We start from the raw sequence: 15,528 nt of genomic DNA, 5'->3' as shown, positions 1-15,528 counted from the left end.
GACCGGACCAGGCCAAACCGGGACAAGCTGACCCAGACCGGGTCTCTTTTTTTTCTTTATTTTTTTTCTTTTACACAGCACAGAATATGGACCATATTTTTCCATTAACAGCCCTCTCTGAACCCTTCCCCACACTTCCTCAGTCCCACGTCTCCGTCTTTTTCCACTCGATGCGGTCCAACTGTTTGCGAAAATTCAAAGGCTAAAAAAATAAGTTCTTTTTGCTAATTTCTTGTTCACTACAGAGGTTTTATTTTGTTAAAAAAAAAGGAACAAAAGCAAAAGTTCTTTGGAAGAATCCCACAATTGCGCAACTATAGACTAACCAGCGTTCTCAGAGCATTAAAAACAAAGTTCAAAGTTTGTTTTTTTCCAGAGATGTGACTTTGTGCCCCCCTTGCTTCTCTTTCTCAATTCTTTCACAAACATAAACAAAACAACAAAGTACGAGTTGAGTGACTCTTCTTTTCCATGCCACCGACGCTCTGTACAGTCATTGGTGCAGGAGGGAGCATCGGCTCCGCCCCCTGATTAATAGTTTTTTTTTTCCTCCCAGCCAATCAGTGTTCAGTAGATGACTTCGTAGACTGTGGCCTTCTTGTCCCCGGAGCCGGTGACGATGAACTGGTCGTCAGGGGAGATATCACAGCTGAGAACCGACGAAGACTCCTTAGACTGAACAGACACACACACAGGAAGCAATATTAGCTATAAACAGTCATTAAATCATGCATTTGTACAAATAGTGACACAGAAAGTCACATTATTCAAGTCTGATGTATTTGTGTCCAAAAATAATCCTCCAATATTTATATATTACGAGGATTGAAGACATTTTTTCACATTTGACAACTGACACAACTGGATTGTTTCCAGGCCAGAAATCCCAATTTCTGATTTTGTCACCATCTTAAATATTCATTTTCTAAACAAAGTAAATGTGTGCGTTTGGATAAAACTCGGTGTTTCATGGCCTACCTGGAATATGCTGGATCCATAAGGTGTCCGCCACGCATTGAGGAGGTTATCTTTGCCCGTGCTCACGAACCATTTACCTACAGGACGAAGCACACACCGCCATCAACAGATAAAGTCTCAGGGGAGGTGAGATATGGAGAGGCCTGAGAGGAAGCGCTGCCTTTGTTAAGAATGGGAGAGGTGAAAAGAAAGAAACTGCTTCTGAATAATAATAATGTTCTGCTTCCCTGGTTGGTGGTGTGTGTGTGTGTGTGTGTGTGTGTGTGTGTGTGTGTGTGTGTGTGTGTGTGTGTGTGTGTGTCAGAGTGAGTGAGTGAGTGAGTGTGCATACCACAGTAGGCGAACTTGAGAGAGAGAACGCAGCTCTCATGGAGGTGCAGCTGGTACTTGTCAGGTTTGGAGACGTGCAGAACTTCCACGTTACTGCTCTCCATTCCCACAGCCAGCCACTCGCCTGTCGGACAGTAGCCCAGAGAGAAGATCTGGAGACGGAGAGGGAAGAAAGGGATCAAAGGAAGGAGAGAAGGAAATGTGGATATGAGAGCGGGAAAGCGTTACGATCATCAGCAGCCTGTCAGCACATGAATGCCCAGTAGTCTGGACTGCAGCGAGTCACATTTGTGTTTATACAGTATATGTTCAGATATGTGTGTAGCCATTGGCATGGGCTACTTTCCATAAGATCATCTCTCAATGCAAATCAAACCAGCTATTAGGCCAACTGAAAAAAAAACATGCCAATCTCTAGGTATGGGGAAATGAAGGGTATGTGATGATGTGGGGCTATTTTAATTCCAAAGGCTGAGGGAACTTTATCAGGATGCGTAGTGTCTTGGATCCATGAAATAACTGGCCTTTAAAAATAAAAATCTGCCTGCCTCTATGGGAATTTAACATAGGGGTGAGTATACTTATGCCCCCTGTATTTTAAGGAAGAACATTTATTTATTTACAATACATTATTCATTCACAAAAAAAAATTGTTTCCTTAAAAGGTCGGATTTTTCCGAATTTTTTTTTTAATTAAGGCATCAAGATCAATTTCCAATTTTTTTATTCCTCTTTTTAGTCTTTAGCATGGGTATGTAAACTTATGAGCACAACTGTGTATGTATGTATATATATATATATATATATATATATATATGTGTGTATATGTGTGTATGTGTGTGTGTGTGCGTGTGTGTGCGTGTACCTGCGAGGTGAAGTCGTGTTGCTGGAGCTGGCGTCCCTCTCGGAGGTCCCAGCAGCGGACTGTGTTGTCCAGCCCTCCCGTCCACAGTTTGGTGCCGTCGTTGGAGATGTCGATGCAGCTCGCTCCGTCTGTGTGGCCCTGGAACTGCCTGCAGGGAGGAGACACACAAGAGTCTTACAGATAGACACACAATAATATGCATAAGCAAGCGCACACACACCTCTGGACCTCTCTGGCTACCGAGCCTCCTCAGTGATCTCTGCTCAGTAAATACAACCATCTGTTATTTGCCGAGGTTTGGTTTTCTCTTTTCCTACTACTCAAATACTCTTTAAAAAGGACCAAACTGCACTACAGAAAACCATTTCCAAAAACATGCACGGTGCTATAACTTTCCAGGAGCCTACTGATTTCAGGCCATTTATTAGTACACTAGGAAAATCAAGACGCCGCTGTTGAAGTTACTTCATTTTTTGCATGAAAAAGAGGGAACGCAGGTCTTCACCACAAAATAGCCCCAGCATAAATTATTTAATATAATAATAATATAATATTAATAAATTAATTTTTTTAGTTATTTGTTGGGCTTTTTAGTTTTAATTTTATTAGATAGTGATAGTAGACAGGAGAGGGAGGGGAGACAGGCAGCAAAGGCCTGCAGGTCGGATTCGAACCCGGGCTGCTGCCAAGGACTCAGCCTACATGGGACGCACATTCTACCAGGTGAGCTCTAGGTCACCCCAAGTCAACTATATTCTTAATGTCGACAAGGAGTAAAACACAGCTGTAATAATATAAAATATATGTCTTCATACAAATACTGTATATTAATAAACACTTAAAATGTCCTTCTAGCTGCGTACAACTACATTACAGTGTGTTATAATATAAACTATATATATTCAATTATTTAATGTATTTGGTTCCTATTATTTAATGTATACTCTGTATGTCTGATATTTTGCTGCTGCAACACTGTTATTTCCCATTTTTTTTGGGATTAATAAAAATCTATCTATCTATCTATCTATCTATCTATCTATCTATCTATCTATCCATCCTGCTTATAAACGATAAAAAGACCTAAAGCTGTTTTACGGTTTACTTTTTAGGGACAAGTATATAGCATTGACCAGTGGCACATACCATAGCATTTATAGCCTAAGCTAGTTTGCAATGCCCGCCTCTTGATACTTAGATGTGCGTATTAGCTGGTAAAGCACAAAGGTGGGTATATCATCTGAACATTTGCAAATTAAAAATAAAGTTGCATGCTATGGTGCTTTAAAAAAAAGACAGTTACAAAAATGGACTTTAAGAAAGCTGCATCTGTTAAAAACAGGCCCATGTTAACAGTCCACCTTCTTTGTACTTGTAATTATCCCCAGTGCTTTGGTTGCCCATCTAAAATGTTTGCTCTTCCATCACTCTCTACTTCATGATCGACAGTGTAGATTGTGAAAATTCAGAAATGACACTATTTCCTCTGTCTCTCTGTGCAGCCGTCTCTGCCTTCTCATTTCCCACTCCATTGCCTCTCTTCCTTTTCCACCACTCTCTCCTCTCTTTACTCCTCTCCTCCTTCCATGTAACTTGACCAGAGTCTGGCCATTTCCCCGTTTCCATGACATTTACTAAAACTAGTTAAAAAACGATGCAGGCTCTTCCCTCTCTCCTCTTACCTGACCAGCGTCTGGTTGTGAAGGTCCCAGACGACAATGTTTCCGTCGCTGCAGCAGGAGAAGCAGACCTTGTTGTCAGGGGAGATGGCCAGAGCGTAGCAGGCGGGAGCGGACGACGTCAGCTCTGCTTTGATGCGGGGAGTGGGCGTGGCCAAATCCCAGATTGACAGCGTGCTGGCCTCCCCGCCGACGATCAAGGTCCGTCCGTCTGAGAGCAGCTTGCAGGAGCGGATGTAGTTATCCCTGTTCTGATAGGACACAATAAAATGACAAATATAAACATTTATACACAATAATATATGTTCTAGTACTCTGTAAGTGATGACAAGGGGATACAAAAGACACAAAGTTAAGTGTGCTGCTACAGCAGTACCACAGCAATAAATAAAAGGTGCTGGAGGACTTGGCTTTAGGACAACACCACAAAGCTGATTCATCATCTCAAGTGTGTTTTTATGTGTGGAGAAACCGGAGCATCACTTTTGGTAGTAAAGCAACATTATTAGACACAAGATAGACAACACATTTTTAAATACGAGTCTCCAAACATCCGTCTCCCTCCCCTCCCCTCCCTGGTGTCTCACCAGACAGTCCAGCTGGGCCATGGGGCTCTTGCTTCCAGGCTGGCTGATGTCCCACACCTTGACGCAGCCCTTGCCTCCGGTGTAGACGTGGCGCGTCGAGGTGCTGATGGTGACGGCACACACCACCTCTCCGTGGTTCAGGGTGTGAATCTGACGGGCGTGGCGAGGGATTCCCGGGCCCAACAGGGCGTCAGGGGGAAAGGGCACCGGCTGCATCTGGCCGTCTGCGCTCACGTGGAACGAGTAGGCGCTGCGGAGAAGAGACAGAGAAGGGATCTGTTGAATAACAGAGATTAAAATGCTGCAGCGAAAACACTTTCTGGTGGAACAAGTAGCAGGAGATGAGAGAGGGCAAACATTTTATTATTTAGTCATTGTTTCTAAAAGAGGACTTGGCTGAGCTATTCAACGAACAAGAATAACAAGTATGTAACTTTGATGAGCACCATTTAAGACTGCTCAACAATCACAGAACTATTTTGTGTAGCCACTTTTCCCTCAACCAAGCTCATCTACTTTAGCATGTGATTTCTGCATTTCCAAGAAGTGCTTTTAACAGACTAACACTAAGTGACTAAAACTTAACATTTAATGTCTGGATAACTAAATACTGTATATGACTTCTTGGGTCTATTAAAGCTGCTCTGCAAATATCACTGACGTCACGTCGTCTACATTGGCCATTTTTCTGCAGAAGCAAGAAAATGATAACAAGCTTAAGTGATTGTAAAGGTGAATACTTGTTTAAAAAGGTTCTTGATGTATGAACACAGACTTAAAAGCACAGTTTATTTAAATAGTTTCTCTCCTGACTTTTCCCTTCAACATTGTTTGTCTTTTCTTCTGGTGTTGTAATTGAAATTTCAGCCGAACCTGAGCGCAGTTAATAGCGAACAGGTGAAGATTTGCGTGATAGCAGACAAGAAAGAGGAAACTCACGGTTTCCCGGAGGCGGCTGACTGCAGGCTGGCAGGCAGCCCAGGGACCCTCATATGCGGGTGTGGAGACTCATAGCCCACCTGAAGAAGAAAGAGATATAGAAGAAGAAAAAAAACACAACAAACGACACCCATGTTAAAGGAGAGGAGAGAAAAGGAGAGAAGAGTGTTCACTCATAAAACAAAACAAAAAAAACAGGTAATAGAGACTCAGATGAAAGATCAGAATAAAATTATATAATCAATGATATAAAAGCAAAGACATTTTTCAAGAGCCAAGGTCATATATTAGATACGATAAATGGCAATGCAGCTGCTCTCCCTCTAAAACACTCCCTTCTATCTATCTATCTATCTATCTATCTATCTATCCTTCCTTCTTTTTGCCCTCTGTGATAGGTTTATATGCTGAGGTATTACATATGACAGTGACACTGGAAAGACAAATTATCTGCAGTGTCTAGCTCACCACAGGGGATCGTCCGTAGCCTGCGGCAGCTGCCGCCGCTGCTGCTGCGGCAGCGCCGTTCATCTGGGGGGAGACTAAGTGAAGGCCGGCGCCGTAACCCGCCGCCCCGACCAGGTCCCCGTTCACCCCTGGAGGCAGGCCAAAAGCCCCAGGAGGGTATGCTCCCTGCACCGCCAGGGGGTTTCTCAGACCAAGAGCTGGAGGAGGGAGAAGGGAGGAAAAGACAACAGAGCGTCAATCTATTTTGAATTATTTAAGTGAAAAGATTATTGATCGAGGCAACAAAATGTCTTGAGACTTTCATTTTAGCAAAGAACAGAATCAGTTCCACATGTAATAAGGTGACTGCCTCTGCAGGGCCTCTCAGTGTATGAGACAGTTGTGACTGACAGGCTGTGAACACGCTACCGCCTGCCATACAAAAGATAGGAAAACATCCTTTAACTGCAGCACTAGACCACTAGTGCCCCCTGCTGGTCACAGTGCCTTCTTGCAGCAAGACGGTGTGCGTATATGTGTGCTCATATCCTTCTGTCTGTGCATGTAGCCGCATCTACAAGCGTGTACGTATGTATGCATAATGGAGTGTGTGTGCGGGTGGGGCTAACAGGTGATGTGAGGGGGAGAAAAAAAGAGAGAAAGAGATACAGTGGAATTGATGGAGGCTCATTATAAAGCAGCTCACAGTCACAGTCCATCACCTCTCCTAATCTTTCCATTTAAAAAGTGAGGGCGCTGAATATTTTTGCCCACAGCTGCTTATTAAGTCCAGATGGTTGTGGGTGGTGGGGAGCTGGCTGACACCCATACCAACTACTGCGGCCCGATGCTGATAGAATCACCACACGTAACAAAGCGAGTACAGGCTAAAAACTCATCTCTGCAGAGGCAGATTCCTATTTTTAATTGATGCTGTGTGCAGTGAAAGTTTGTGTCCCCAAGAGGAGGGATGGAGACATTTCTTTTTTTTTGGTCTCCTGAGATTTTCCAGTGATGTAGGCTAGCTTTACAGTTTCACTTCACACCAGCAACTTCAGGCTTTCTGAAGTCCAATGCTACCCTCGAACAATTACGTACAGAAGATATGTTCTTTGGGGAATAAAAGAAAGCTCATGGGATGTTCTTACCGAGGGGGTCGACACCAGGCTTGCCAGGGACAGGTCTGAACTGCGGAGGTCCGCTGGGTCCCGGGGTGTTGGACTCTTGAGACATGGGAGTCCCTGGCTTCATACCTGGAGTACTGGACTTCTCCCTCTGGGATAGCAAAGAATAAAAAGAAAAGTGTTAGAAAATAAAGACAGAAAAAGAGAATTAATTTAGAATGAAAAGTGAGCAGAATACAGTGCGTGCTGACAGCACAGAAACAGTAATGTCCTATACTGAATTATACCATGCGTGTTCTACATGGATATCTGAATTCATGGGACAATAATACCATATGAATCACTCAAATGTTTGTGTTTTTATGGCTTTGTTTAGTCCATTTAGACATACAGACGTGTAGGTCTACCTGTGGGGGCTCTTTGCCACGAGACGGGGAGGCTGCACTGCTGGAGGAGGCCAGGGAGGCGGGGCTGGCCTGCGGGGGGCCGTCCTTACGGGACAGGGGCATCTTGTCCAGGCCGTTCTCCCTGGACGAGTAAGACTGCACACTGCGAGGGGACGACGGGTCCTGAATTCAAAAATGTATAAAACTTAAATTACACTGGACAGAAATAAGTCATTTATAATTTATTTATTCATTCTAGTGTTTTAGTGCTGAAGGCCACAGAGAGATCACATGGAAATCTATCGGCCTCGCTTTTTTCCCCCTCATGTGTATTAATTCTTTTCTTTGCTTGTTTAACCATGACAAAAATGTTTCGGCTTGCTTCAGCAGTCTGAGTAAGTTGGTATTTTCCAAAGTATAAAATTCCTGTTTAATGTTACAATTGGTCTGTGAATAATGGTTTCTTATTAAAAACAATAATTTAGGAATATACCCACTTGATTTGTCTGCTGAAGCCTCACATTAGCTTTCTGTATACCTTTGCACAGAACAATGACTACGGATTTTGTCCCCCATAATTTACATTGGAAACACAGTCATGGCATTTATGAACATGAGGAATGATTACAGCAAGCAAAATCTGTTTCACTGTTCATATGGGCAACTGTTGTTTTAAAAACAGACTTGAAAAACTGCAAATCTATCCTTTAACTGCTTGTGCCAACTATTGTTAATCAATCAACATAAAAGAAATCACTTCCTGGCACCAGAGGACTTTTACGAACAAGACCAACACTGCAATGCTTTCAGGAACTGGGTACGGTCTCAGTTACTGTCATCTCATGCACAATGGACACTTATGTATTCATCTGGTAGGTCAAAAATAATAATAATGAAAAACATTGATTGGAGTTTTTTCTTTGGTTACCATACATTAGAAAAAAACATTTTCCAACATCTTACTAGCTCGCTATCCACTTTGCACTTATACATAAAAACTATTAAAACCTCAACAGTCATACCTACAGAATTGTATGTATGACGGAGCATGAATTGCAGTCAAGTGTGTGAATGCATATTTACTTTATGGTTGTGTATGTTGTGAAATAAAGGCACACAGAGGTGTGGGGGTATTTTCATTTTTATTCAAATGAATAATATGATGGTCCTGCTGGGTGTGTTTACATGATGTATGCAGATGAAAGCGGTGAATTGAGGCCAATAGAGGCCGGCGGCCGCATACTAACCTCATCCACCACCAAATTATCATCACTCTTATCCGCATCGCTGCCCTGTGAGAGAAGAGAGAGGAAGTGAGATTAGATATTCCTGCTCTACTGTCTGATGTATGTAGATTTCATGTAGAAATATACAACACACAAAGTCATACGCAAACAGAGGTTGTGTGTGTGGAATCGAGCGCATTTGAAAAAGGTTTTATGAAACATTTTTTGTCTCAAGAGCTATAATTTGTTACGCTGCATATAAAAGGAAAATGAAATATCTTATCTTTAACATTTTACTGACTGAGATGGTTGGAAGCAGATGCAATGGACAGCGCAAAGGTAACAAATTCATTTTCTATGCTTAACTTGGAGAGGTGAAATCCTCGGAGCTGATTCTGTTTTTTATTATTGCAGGTCTTCTCGAACAAAACGGTAATGCTGAACTTGATAATAAAAACTACCTGGGATTGATTTATCTCACAATAAAAATAATCCCTTACAGAGCTTTATGTATCGGCTTTTCCACAATAACACAAATAATACAGTGATGACAGCAGGCAGGGAGTGTGAATATTTCAATTACGGTCTAAAAGGAGAGCAGGTCTCCAAAGTCCACAGTTCAGACACCACTGGTTTTATCTGGTGAGGACAGGCAGAGTTGGGCGAAACTTTCCTTCAGTTACTTAAACATTTAGCAGTGTTATGAAAGTGCCTCACATAGTCGGTCATGAACTCCTTCTCATCAGCTTTCCTCTTCTTGCCGTTGCTGAGGTAGTCTGCTGGGCGACCCTTGTCCCCGTTGGACAGAGAGCTCTGCAGAGTAAGACAGAGAGGGGTGAGGAGGGGAGAGGGTGAGAAAAGAAAGAGCAAGACAGTAAGGCAAAGATCAAAAGGTGTGCAGGGGGGCACAAAGGCGAGAAGAAGGAATGAAAAAAAGGAATGAGGGCAGAGAGGGAGGAAGAGGGTGATAATGAGGTGAGAGGGACTGCATAAATCATGTCAGGCTCATAAGCTGCGGAGATGAATGTGAAAGAATATCAGGCCGCATCGATCGGCCGGCACACTGTAGGAGTAAGAGGACGAAAGAGAATGCTTCAAATTTTCTTTAAGGCAGCAGAAAAGACTGTGGAGCAGTCTGAATGCGTTTTGGCACTGATGCAGTTTTTTAAAGCAGTATTGTCACAATTTTAGAGTGGTATTGATATAATGTTGAGATCTAAATTGTTGCCATACAGGGTTCAGCATCAGTTTACTGCAATCCAAGTGTATATAAGTTAAATTTAAGCCAACAAGATGTTGAAAATAAATCAAAGCTGCCAAAACATGAGTGCTTTCCAACTGACCACAGTGAACAACATTTCTAAGAGTATAAATGGGCACAGAATGCAAAGTTGAATCCTAAAAATGTCAGTTTCATTAAGTGCGTGCAGTGGGGATCCTTTTTTGACTGCGTGTCAAGTGCAATATGAACCATAAAATAAACATTGACAAGAAATATGTACATATTTTCAACTTATATTTTGGAATTCTCTATAGTTTTACAGCCTTAGAAATAAAAGAAAAACGTTTTGTGGAGTGGATACCCATGTACAACACTGAATTTGCCTACACTATCAGAAACTGCTGAACAAACGGGTGTGAGTGTACTTGATTTAAGGGATTGTGTAGTAATTTGTACTCACTGGTCCTGCTTCACGGTCTGTTCATTCCAGGCAGAAGCACCAAAAAACATCCAGGAACCAGGTCACAGGATAGCAAATGCAGATAAGGACACACACACACACACACACACACACACACACACACACACACACACACACACACACACACACACACACACACACACACACACACACACACACACACACACACACACACACACACACACACACACACACACACACACACACACACACACACACACACACACACACACACACACACACACACACCACACACACACACACACACACACACACACACATTAGCCACCATCGCTTTACATCCCTCTACAGCTGATGATTTAGAGGGGAAATATCCCTGAGGAGTGTTATTATCAGCAACACTCCTGTGTCCTGCCAAAAATCCAAAGCAAAGCCAATCATCAGGATCCATCAAGCCAAACTTCGGTGTTTACCCTACCCCCAACTAAGAGAGACGTTTTCATCTCTAAGAATGCAATCCAACTCTCGTCCCAGCCCTAAACTCATCTAGAGTTTTACGGGTGCCCGGATAGCTCAGTTGGTATAGCAGGCGCCCATATATAGAGGTTAACTCCTCAACACAGCGGGCCCGGGTTTGACTCATTTGCTGCATATCATTCCCCCGCTCTCTCCCCTTTCATGTCTTCAGCTGTCCTGTCAAAATAAAGGCCGAAAATGCCCCCCCAAAAAAAAAAAAAAAAAAAAAATCTACAGTTTTACACTTTTTGCTATGAGGAAAACAAACAAAGAAAGTAAAATAAGTAAACAGGCATCAATTTAAAGTGTCCATGTACCTCTGTGGTGCTCTGCAGCGGCAGCGGCGGCTGCTGCTGCCTCTAGGTGAGCTCTCTCATCCTTGGCAGCTAGCTGAGCCCCCAGAGCCCCAGACAGGGCCAGCAGGCCGGACCCTCCGCCGAGCGCCAGGCCGGGGTGAGGCAGTCCTGATGGGTGAGGGCCCATTTGCAAACCCTGGGCATGCTGAGAGAGGTGCTGAGCCTGAAGCTGCTGCTGCAGGGAGGAAGAATAGAGGTAGTAACCGAAAGAGAGAGGAGACAGAAGAAAGATAGATTTGGGTGACTTACAGGCAATGAAAGAAGTGATTTAACAGGAAGTGATAAAGAGGAGGAAGTAAAGCGAGGGAACTAAGTGCTGCGATGTGTACGAGGTGAGAGATGCTAGTGGCTCTTTAGGAGGGGAGGCTCTGCAAATCAGCGTGATGGGAAATAACTGTGACAACTAATAACTTCAACTGAAATATTATTTAAAGGCTGTTTTAAACCTCTATGCATCATATTTGCATTTAAAATATTTGGAAAATCATATGGGACATTTGATAGGACCCTTCGTTTAATTGTTGATGTTGTTCAGGTAGCTGGTAAGGCCACCTGAATGAAAAATATATAAAAGAAATCTTAAAGCCAATTTTTGGTATTTCAAATTAGTCATCCATCTTTATGAAATAAATCTGTATATTTTAGAGTGGGCAAATGGATGTTTGCCTCAATAAAAGAAAAAGAAGGAAACTTAAATAAATGGGAGGATAAGGTACACACGCTATGAGGCAGAGGGGGGAGCCCACGTACCCCTATCGAAGCATTTAGCTCCCCCATGGTCACCTGTTTGGCGCGCTCCATGGCCTGGACCACCTGTTGTTGGTGCTGTGGAAAAAAACAAGATGTCAGTGAGGGCAGGTGGATTCAGAATTAAATACTCTTACTCAAAATAAAAAAATAAAAAATAATCTGTAAACTGAATCAATATTAATGAGGGGTAACGTTTCTTAATTAGTGTAAAAAGTACTCTGAGTCTCACAAAAAGCATATTTGAAATACAGATTTTTTTTCGCTCTGGGAATCATGTGAACGCATGCAACCATTTGGCGATCGAGGAATGCGCTTTGAAGTTCTATCCATCTGCAGCTGTGTGTGTGTGTGTGTGTGTGTGCGTGCGTGCGTGTGTGTGTGACAGAGATATTACTCATTGTGTGTATGCATGTGCACGCCTTCTGTGTGGGGTGCTGTAAGACTGGAGAGAGATGGCTGAATGCAGTACAGTGTGTGTGCCCCACCTCCTGTGACAGGAATGGGATGAGCTGAGCACAGATCACGTTCAACCGCTTGGCAATCTCCGTCTGAAAGGAGAAAAAAATAAAAAATAAAAAATAAAAATACTGTTGCTTTGATGAATAAACACACGCTCAAACAGTCGCAAAGCCAAGATTAAACTTGAACAAAAAGAAAACACACTCTCATAAATGGTACACACACAACACACACACACACACGGCGTGGCTGCGGCCTGCTTCTCCCAGGGCCAGTGTGGTAAATATTTCAGCTGCTTACATTTGGTCCATGCAAATGGAAACTCTGCCAGGGAGTTTGGCTAAAATATTCATGGACAGCATCTGCTGCGGCCTCAGCCAGCCCACACAGTGTGTGTGTGTGTGTGTGTGTGTGTGTGTGTGTGTGTGTGTGTGTGTGTGTGTGTGTGTGTGTGTGTGTGTGTGTGTGTGTGTGTGTGTGTGTGTGTGTGCAGGAGAAAAGATGCAAGATTCACCATGTTTTCTTAGTGTGTGTGTATGAGCGCATGTGTTTCTCATGTGTCCTTGCATGTCTGTGTGTGTCTGCATTTTGAATGCTTGTGAGTGTGTGTGTTTCCTGCTGGGGGTCAGTGATTCTTGCTGTGGGTGTATGTCTGTCTCGATCTGCTCTACTACACAGCCAACAACAAGCCCTTCCTCCCTCCCTCCTCATCGCTCTTTCCATCCCTCTCTCCTCCTTTTCCATCTTTCTTTTTAATCACACTCCATTTATCCATCCTTCCATTTCTCCTTTCCCAGTATTAGTGCAGTAATCACTGTTACAGCGCTGTCATACAATGACCAACACACACACACACACACACACGTTTAGCGGCAGGCCCAACAAGGCTGTTAGGGCCAGTAATGATATGCATGCAGAGATCATGACAACATCATTATGGCCACGGGCTGTTTTTCTTGTTGACAGCTAGACTCTGCTGTGTGTGTGTGTGTGCTAGCATGTGCGAGAATGTGTGTCTCACACACACACACACACACACACACACACACACACACACACACACACACACTTAAGTGATTTATTGATGCCGGACTGAACTTCCACCCCCTCTTTTTCTCCCTCTCTCATGCTCTCTCTCTCATTCCTCTTGCTTGCCCACATCTCCCTCCCTCCACTCTCCATTTTTCAGCCAGGCAGCATGCTCGCCCCTCCTCCCCTCCCCCATTCCCTCCATCCTCTGAATCCATCACCCCCCACCCCAAGGGAGACACAATGATTTCTTGTTAGAGAACTCCAACTACTAAATGACATCTTCAGGAGAGAGAGGGGGGGAGGGAGGAGAGAGAGAGAGAGAGAGAGAGAGAGAGAGAGAGAGAGAGAGAGAGAGAGGGTGGGGGGAGAGACAGAACATGAGCAAACGAGAGAAAGAGGATAAAAGGGAGAGAGGAAATGAAAAGAAGAGGCGGAGGAAGGAGAGGAGGTAGAGGAGGAGGAAAAGGGCAGATTGGGTTGAGGAAATGACAGCCAATGAACGAAGGATGTGGGAGGGAGGAGAAATAGACAGAAAGAAGAAACAGAAGGAAGGCGGGGGAGGATTGGGGGTGGGGTGAGGGGATGGAGATGCAGCACGACAAAAGCGAAGCGATTGAGATGGTGAAATGAACGGAGAGAGAGAGAGGGAACGAAAGAGTAGACGGCAGGAAGGCAGTGACCTGATTTAAAGTGAAATTCAGCATGGACTGTATGTCTGTGAGGAGGTGGAGGGAGGGTGCAAAGAAAAAAAAAAGAAGAGAGAAAGAAATCAATGTGAAGGAAGGGAGACAGGGACGGTGAAGAAATAGAGATTAAGAGAGAGGAGCATTTAAAAAGACAAAGTAAGAAAGCAATTGAAGGGAATGGAGAAAAGAGGGATAGAAGACAAAGAAGCAGGGCAGTGGGTGGGGAGTGAGTGGGGAGATAGGGAGGGATGGATGGATGGATGGATGGGGCACAGAGGTAGTAACAGACAGGGATTTATGACGGGTGAGAGGGCAGGCTGTTTTTGAGGCTCGGGGAAGGGCAGAGTATTCTCATCCGTCTGAGGTAGATAAATGAATTCTGTTTGTGGATCCTATTAACGTCTCCACAGCATAACCGCGCTATATAGGTCCATCAGAGAGAGGATTGACATTACAGTGGTAGAGAGACAGCGAGAAAAACACAGAAACAGAGAGAGAGAGACACACACACACACACAGACTTTCCTGAAAAATATTAGTTACTTTGAGTAGAGCTGATTGGTGGCAAAAGAAAGGAGGCAGTGATAATAATCCAAGAGAATAATGCAAAGCTTTAGAAGTATGAGGCGAGATAAGAGAGCGGGGAACAAGACACAAAGAGAGAGAGAGAACGAGAGAGACCCTGAGCCCACTCACCTGTTTGTGCATTTCAATGTTAAGGCCGTAGGACATCTCGTAATACTGAAACACAGGAGAACATCAGTTAATATACATGATTGTACATAAAGAATATGCCAAGTTGACTGACATGCACACAATGTCATGTGTGGAGTACATTAAGAAGGGTTTTTTTTATTAACATAATATAATGAATATTTCCCATGTGGATATAGGAATATGGATATAGTTTTAATTTTGATCAATTATACATTAAATAAATTATTACAAATGCGGTCTACTTCCTCAAAGAGAAATCTTAAAGTTAAATCACTACACCAGCTGACGACTCCCAAAAGCGACACATTTACCGCACATCATTTTTCATCTGTTATATATTGCTATACCTGAATTTGTATCTCAGCAGCTAAAACAGATGCAGTTAGGACTATTTAGTTTTATTTTATCTGCAGGATGAAATGCAAAAGTGATACAAATGATAACAAATCCATTCTATATTTTTCTTATTAGAAAATATTTCCACAAAAAGCCTCAAACCAACAATGAATTAATTATTAATAATTTAAGAAAATAAATAAATATTTATTTATTTTCTTTGGAATAAAACCGATGAGTTAACCAGCTCAAAATATTTAAGTTCTGTCTTAACTTATGTGTGATGTTATACTTGCATAAATTGCCAATTCAGTGGTTGTTTTTACACAAATAAATTCAACAGTGGGAGACCAGAACCACTCACAAAATATTTTCTTGCTCCTAGCTTCAGACGATGCCAGCCCTCGCATGTGCACTCTGAAGTGCACATATGTCCCTAAAAGCACATTGC

At 43.0% G+C, this 15,528-nt stretch overlaps 1 protein-coding gene across 4 annotated transcripts in view; it reads right to left on the bottom strand.

The window, feature by feature from the left end:
• Positions 1-228: 228 nt before the first annotated feature.
• Positions 229-15,528, bottom strand: part of tle2a (TLE family member 2, transcriptional corepressor a) — a 38,512-nt gene continuing 23,212 nt past the window's right edge. For 2 of the 4 annotated variants that reach the window (XM_028587229.1, XM_028587230.1), the window contains exons 4-20: positions 14,721-14,765; positions 12,333-12,395; positions 11,818-11,922; positions 11,059-11,272; positions 10,244-10,260; positions 9,279-9,374; positions 8,583-8,627; positions 7,357-7,518; positions 6,974-7,100; positions 5,847-6,043; positions 5,379-5,458; positions 4,440-4,689; positions 3,856-4,103; positions 2,174-2,321; positions 1,310-1,460; positions 979-1,055; positions 229-675 (exon numbers count right to left, since the gene is read on the bottom strand). In XM_028587229.1, coding sequence (XP_028443030.1) covers positions 568-675; positions 979-1,055; positions 1,310-1,460; positions 2,174-2,321; positions 3,856-4,103; positions 4,440-4,689; positions 5,379-5,458; positions 5,847-6,043; positions 6,974-7,100; positions 7,357-7,518; positions 8,583-8,627; positions 9,279-9,374; positions 10,244-10,260; positions 11,059-11,272; positions 11,818-11,922; positions 12,333-12,395; positions 14,721-14,765 — 2,133 coding nt within the window. In that variant the 3' untranslated portion in view covers positions 229-567. The remainder of the gene's footprint in view (positions 676-978; positions 1,056-1,309; positions 1,461-2,173; positions 2,322-3,855; positions 4,104-4,439; positions 4,690-5,378; positions 5,459-5,846; positions 6,044-6,973; positions 7,101-7,356; positions 7,519-8,582; positions 8,628-9,278; positions 9,375-10,243; positions 10,261-11,058; positions 11,273-11,817; positions 11,923-12,332; positions 12,396-14,720; positions 14,766-15,528) is intronic. The other 2 variants (XM_028587231.1, XM_028587232.1) reach the window with 2 other exon arrangements.

This window comes from Perca flavescens, chromosome 9 (assembly GCF_004354835.1).
Source record: "Perca flavescens isolate YP-PL-M2 chromosome 9, PFLA_1.0, whole genome shotgun sequence".
NCBI classification, from domain to species: Eukaryota; Metazoa; Chordata; class Actinopteri; order Perciformes; family Percidae; genus Perca; species Perca flavescens.
Note: the sequence above shows the minus strand (reverse complement) of the source record. Positions and strands in the feature narration are given on the sequence as shown.